Raw genomic sequence first — 6332 nt, forward strand, 5'->3', positions numbered from 1 at the left:
GTTAGGTTCTGGAGTTAGGTGGCCCCTGATTTAAATCTGGGCTTTGGTATGTTCAAAATGTGTGGCTTTGGGCACAAGATTTTGCCTTCCTGAGTTTCTGTTTCCTCATGTGCTAATGAGGATAATAACTACCTTCTTGTCCAGGTGTTTGTGAGGATTAACTGAGAAAATGCACATCAGCTTCTGGGCATATAGCATGCCCGGCCCTGGGGACCTTACGTCTTCTCTTGCCTCTGCTGCCCCACAGGAGCCTGCAGGTGCTGGTTTCGGAGCTGATCCCGTGGGCAGTTCAGAGTGGGCGCAGAGCCCCGTGTATCCTCAATCTGTACTACGAGCGGCGCTGGGAGCAGCCCCTGAGGGCTCTGCGGGAGGAGCTGGGCATCACAGAGCCCCCCGTGCTCATCAGAGCCCTGGCCTAGGCCCTGAGCTGCTGCCTACCCTCGACCCCTGCTTCCCCTGGGGACAGAAAACTCTTTTGCCATACCTTTGTTCCTTTGAACACTGAGCCTTGGACATCATTTGTCATAATTTGCTGTAACCACTGCTGAGTGGCTTGAGGACCACGCCAGGAGGGACCCAGGAGCTGCCCAAAGAGAACCACGTGTGAGCAAGAATCAGTCATCCAGGCTGGTGTGGGGCAAGGGTCGGTGTCTGAGGTCCACCGCCCCTGTTCTGGACCACTCCCTGCCAACCGGGGGTTTTTGGGGGGCTAGGCTGGGCACCCTCCAGCAGTGAGGGCGACACCCAGTTGCAAAGGCCTGAAAAGGAGCAGGTGAGTCTCTGCTGTCCGAATAAAGTCCGCCATCAGGCCAGCTGTCCGCCTCTTCCTGCCTTTGCCCAGCTCTGCCCATGGCTCTAGCAGCCTTGGGCCTTCGATCACCAAGGGCGGGCATTCCCTCCAGCCTGAATTTCAGCTACTTGTCCTGTTTCCTTTGGTCTGAAGTCAGACAGACTGAGATTCAAATTCCCAATTCCTCCATCATTTTCCAGAGGAGGGACATAACCCCTCTCTCATTTCATCATCAGTCAAAAGGGAATGAAAATTGCACCCACTTCCTAGGATCACCGTGGGGATTTTGTGAGGTGACGCTCAGAAGAAGAACTCCAGAGAAAGGCCCCCAGGGGGGCAGAAGGCAATTATCCTCACTGTGATCACAGGTGAGGAGGCAGCTCCGAGGCTGCTGGTTCATTTTGGAGTGGCAGGCAGGCATTTTCCTCAGGCCGGGGCCAAGGCGTGGGGACAGGCAGGATGAAAGCATCGCCCAAAGAGTGAGTGACCCTGTCTTGGTATTTAGAATGAGAAACTGTTTTGGGGAGCCAGCTCCCTATTGTGTGGCCCAGAGATGGGCAAGGAATTGCCTGAAATAACTAGAACACAGGCCACCGGTCTTTCTTGGTTGGGTTTCCTATGCCTCAGTTTCCCTATTAGTAATAAGGGCTACAGTTTATTTACAGCTGTACTCTGTGCCTAAGCAATTGAGATGCATTATTGCACTGATGCCTCCCAATAACCCAAAGAGAAAGGCATACTATTGGTTGCGTTTTACTAATGAGGCAGGAGGAGTGGAGCTGGGTCTGGAACCGGGGACCTCTCCAAAACCTCCCCTCAACGGCCACTCCAGCGCCTCAGCCTTCCTTGTGCTGCCCACGTCCCAGTCCAGGGCTCCCACTGACGGAGCTGGGAGGCTGGAGGCCTACTGTGGAACCAGGGCCTTTTCCAAGAGAAAACACTTGTCCTGAACTCTTTGAATTTCTGCAGAAAGAAGAGGGGATTAGGATGAGCTTTCCATATCTAACCCTTCTTTGCAGCATAGGCCATCTTTCCAGACCTGGCATGTTCCCGTGGCTTCCCAGGGTCCTTCCCCCAGATCAGTACAAGTCAGCAGTAGCCAGGTTAGGGGGAGAAGGGGCCAACTCACAGACAGCCTTCTCTGCCCATCTGGGGAGTTCACCTGCTCAAGCCACCTGGTGCTTGAATGACCCTGGGCCTTTACAGCATTCAAGAGATGGGCACTGGGCATCACAATTAGCTGGGAATGAAGTCTGGTCTCCGGATCTTAGGTCGTGTTTTTGCCACCAACTCAAGATTAGAAAAAAGTTATACACTGGCAATAGATACCACTTACTGAGTTCTTACCACAGCCCGTAAGGCTCTGCCAACTTCTACCTAGAAACTTCACTCTTCATCTCAATAAATTATGTTGACCCTCTGTTTTTTTGCTGCTGTTGTTGTTTGTTTTGTTTTAAAGTTTATTTTGAGAGACAGTGGTAGCAGGGGAGGGGTGGGGGTGGGGGACAAAGAATCTGAAGCAGGCTCTGGGGACAGAGCCCCAACGCAGGGCTCCAGCTCACGAACCATGTGATCATGACCTGAGCTGAAGTTGGACACCTAACTGACAGCCACCCAGGTGCCCCTTCTTCCTATGTTTGGGAATAGCATCCTGTCCCCAGGTCATTACATGGCCAACTACTTGTCATTCCCATTTGTGCTCAAATGTCACCTCAGAGAGGCCTTCCCTGACCACTCATTTGAAGAAGTTCCCTCCCCCCTGCCACACCATGTCACCCTTTCTTCCCGGCACTTACCACTCTGAAAAGATCTCATTTAAAAAAAAAAAATTTTTTTTTTTAAATTTTGAGAGAGCAGGGGAAGGGGGACAGGATCCAAAGCAGGCTCTGCACTGACAGCAGCAAGCCCCATGCGGGGCTCAAACTCACAAACCGTGAGATCACAGCCTGACCCAAAGTTGGATGCTTAACCCACCGAGCCACCCTGACGCCCCATATTTGTTCATTTATTTACAGGTTCTCTGTCCCATGAGGGCAGGGACCTTGTCTTTACCTTAACTGCTGGGAACAGTGCGTGGCACACGGTCGGGGCTTGCTGCTTCATAGCGGAAAGCACAGACACTAAGCCCTGTGCACAGAACCCCATGTGCAAGATCACATTTGGCCCCCACAACCACCTCCCTTCACAGTGGAAACCTGAGTGTCCTCAAGTCACATCTGGGCTGTGGTGGAACTTGTTCTGCGATGCACAGGTCTTGAGTCCTCTTCTCGTAGCTCAGGGAAAGCTCCCCTTCCCTCTGCCTGATAAAAGCCACACGCAGCTGGTCTCCGAGCCATGTTTGGGGGGACAGGCTCCGAGGACAGACCCGGCCCTGCCACGGACCAGCACTGCACCCTTGCAGCAGTCCTGCCACCCCTTTGAGCCTCTGGAAAATGGGGAGAGTACACACCTCTCTCACATGGGGCCGTTACGCATATGTATTGTTAGCACATAGTAAATATTTAGGAAATGGAAGCTGTCATGTGCCAAGAAGGTCCTTCAAGTCCTCTGAAGTCACCACATGCAAACAACAGCACCCAGCTTCTGCCCTTCTTAAGAACCCTCAATGGCTCTTCACTGCCCCCAGGATAAACTCCTCAGCCCAGCACACACAGGCCTTCCAATCAATTTCCCACCACAAGGTCCTCCCCTGTCCAGGTGTCCTGACGCAAAGCCTGCTGGTCTCCAGCTATTTCACAGATACCTTCTGAGTGCTGGCCAAACGCTGGGGGTCCTGTGATGGAAACCGCTGCATCCCGATCCTCTTGGGAGTTGAGTGGTTATAGCAGCTGAGGGCCTTCAACATGCCCCGCCCTGTGCTGAGAGCTTGACATGCGTCATCTCCTTGAGTCCTTACCACCCCACCCCCCAGGAGGCAGGGACTATGATGACTGTATTCCCATTCTATGAATGAGGACACTGAGGGGGCGGCTGGCTGGCTCAGTCAGTAGAGGGTGGGACTCTTGATCTCGGGGTTGTAAGTTTGAGCCCCATGTTGGGCGTAGATGAGGACACTGAGAAGAGGAGATTTGCCCAGTGCCTCCAAGGCAGGGCTGGGAGTGTAACCCACATGTATCTGACTGAAAAGCAAAGAAGACAAGTCATAATAATGTGTGGTAGGTGTTGACAGAAGTACGGTGAGCACTTGGTAAGGGGCAACCTATTTAGCGATCTAATCACCTGCCTGTGTATCCAACTAGATCGTAAGCAACTTGAAGGTAGGCTGTCTTGTTCCCTCTGTGTCGCCTTGCATCTCCCCCTGCAGGCCAGGCCCAGCGTCTGGTGGAGTACTGCTTTGGCTTCACCATTGTGACCAGGCTGGGGTGGTGGGGAGAACAGGGGAGCTGGTCACCATCTTCCAAACTCTCATGTTGCCCACATTGTATATGACCTCAGCAGATGGTGTGCACGTGATCATGTTTATACCCACGGATCCTGGTGTGGATCACATTAGAGCCTGCAATTCACTCTCGCTGTCATACATTCAACAAACATTTATCAGGCTTCTGTTATTTGCTAAGCTCTCTGGATATAATCAGAGATAATCTTCACGTCTAGATTTTACATGAGCTTTGTCATCAGTGAGCTTGTAAACTACAATAATAAATATGTCAAACACAAACCGTGAAATAAGCATGAGTAGTATGTCCTCACTTTTATATATAATAAGTGGACTTGGGCGCCTGGGTGGCTTAGTCGGTTAAGCATCCGACTTTGGGTCAGGTCATGATTTTAACACTTCATGAGTTCCAGCCCCACATCAGGCTCTGTGTTGACAGCTCAGAGCCTAGAGTCTGCTTCAGATTCTGTGTCTCCCTCTCTCTCTGCCCCTCCCCCACTCATGCTCTGTCTCTCAAAACTAAACATTAAAAAAAAGAACTGGAGGGGTGCCTGACTGGCTCAGTTGAGTAAAGCATGTGATGACTCTTGATCTCAGGGTTGTGGGCTTGAGCCCCACAATGGGTATAGAGATTCCTTAAATTTATTTATTATTTATTTATTATTTTTTAATTATTATTATTTTGAGGGGGGGAGAGAAAGAGAGAGAGAGAGAGGATGAGCAGGGGAGGGACAGAGAGCAAAGGAGCTAGAGAATCCCAAGCAGGCTTTGCACTGTCAGCACAGAGCCTGACATAGGACTCCATCTCATGAACCTTGAGATCATGACCTAAGTCAAAATCAAGAGTGGGACAGTTGGGACACCTGGGTGGCATTTGACTTCAGCTCAGGTCATGATCTCACAACTCGTGAGTTCAGCCGCGTGTCGGGCTCTATGCTTAACAGCTCAGAGCCTGGAGGCCGCTTCGGATTCTGTGTCTCCCTCTCTCTCTGCCCCTCCCCTGCTTGTGATGTCTCTATCTCTCTCTCAAAAAGAAATACACATTAAAAAAATTTTTTTAAAAAGAGTGAGACACTTAACCGACTGAGACACCAGGTGTCCACCCAAAATAAAATCTTTTTTTAAAGTTTATTTTGAGAGAGAGAGAGTGTGTGCAGGGGAGGGGAAGAGAAAATCCCAAGCAGGCCCTTCACTGTCAGCAAGGAGCCTGACGTAGGGCTTGATCTCCAGAACTGTGAGATCATGACCTGAGTCGAAACCAATAGTTGAACATAAATAGTTCCAAGTACTTATCAGACCAAAATTTCATTTCCTTTTTCATCCCTATGACTAGACCTTGAAAACTGCCTATCCCTACCTTTAAGGACTTCTTACTGGACTGAGGAATTAGTGGATGTATTTAAGGAAAAGAGGTAATTGTGGAGGCCCAACATGTCTGATTATCAAGGAACCAAATTTTCAGAGATCTCTCAGAGCCACACAGGGCCGGGAAGCTGGGCAATGGCCCAGGATTCAGCAGGTGGCACAACATACCGGGTCATAGGCTTAGAAGTTAGCTGATTTGTTGCAGGGTCCAGGGCGATCAGAGGTCAAAGTTAGGTACAGGTCCTCAGATTCGTGCTCTTTGTACCACCAGGTGTGCCAAACTGCTTACAAGATACCATGGATGGATAGGATTCCTAGGCGGCAATCCTGACTTTATTTATTGCTGTCCCGGAAGCAGAGGGGCCAGCCTCTGGTCTGCAGATCTTCTGAAACTTGTGAAGGTACTGAAGGCCGTAAAATATCCATCCACATGAAAGTGAGGGAGGAGGGATCAAAATTCGACTCTGGTGGGACTCGAACCCACAACCTTTGAATCACCACACCGGGACCGGCTAGAAGTCCAATGCGCTATCCATTGCGCCACAGAGCCGGCTACTAAATCCTCCCCCCGGCTCACCTCTCAGCCTAAGCCACCCTGTTAGCGTTCTTCTAGGTGTGGCTTTGGCCTCTTCCAAACACTACCAGTGCCTGCGCGCGGACTCTGGATTCTCCGCCCACAGCGCGCGCGGGGATGTTCCCCCCACTTCCGAACCCGCCGGGGACTGGGGGCTCAGGACCCACTCCCAGGGGCGGGGCTCCTCCAGTCCCGGGGGTCTCCGCGGCAGGGCCGGGCAGCGC

At 51.4% G+C, this 6332-nt stretch overlaps 1 protein-coding gene and 1 non-coding gene across 2 annotated transcripts in view; one reads left to right on the forward strand and one right to left on the reverse strand.

Annotated features, from left to right (window-relative positions):
- COQ4 (coenzyme Q4) overlaps window positions 1–2212 on the forward strand; it is a 10662-nt gene extending 8450 nt beyond the window's left edge. The window contains exon 7 of the mRNA XM_077768318.1: window positions 248–2212. Within this exon, the coding sequence (XP_077624444.1) occupies window positions 248–419 (172 nt within the window). The 3' untranslated portion in view covers window positions 420–2212. The remainder of the gene's footprint in view (window positions 1–247) is intronic.
- A 3781-nt stretch (window positions 2213–5993) lies between these two features.
- Window positions 5994–6084, reverse strand: TRNAR-UCU (transfer RNA arginine (anticodon UCU)). Its single transcript is given in 2 exon segments — window positions 5994–6029; window positions 6048–6084. It is a non-coding gene; the product is annotated as a tRNA-Arg (tRNA).
- Window positions 6085–6332: the final 248 nt, after the last annotated feature.

This window comes from Crocuta crocuta, unplaced genomic scaffold, assembly GCF_008692635.1.
Source record: "Crocuta crocuta isolate KB4526 unplaced genomic scaffold, BGI_CrCroc_1.0 scaffold35, whole genome shotgun sequence".
Classification (NCBI taxonomy): Eukaryota; Metazoa; Chordata; class Mammalia; order Carnivora; family Hyaenidae; genus Crocuta; species Crocuta crocuta.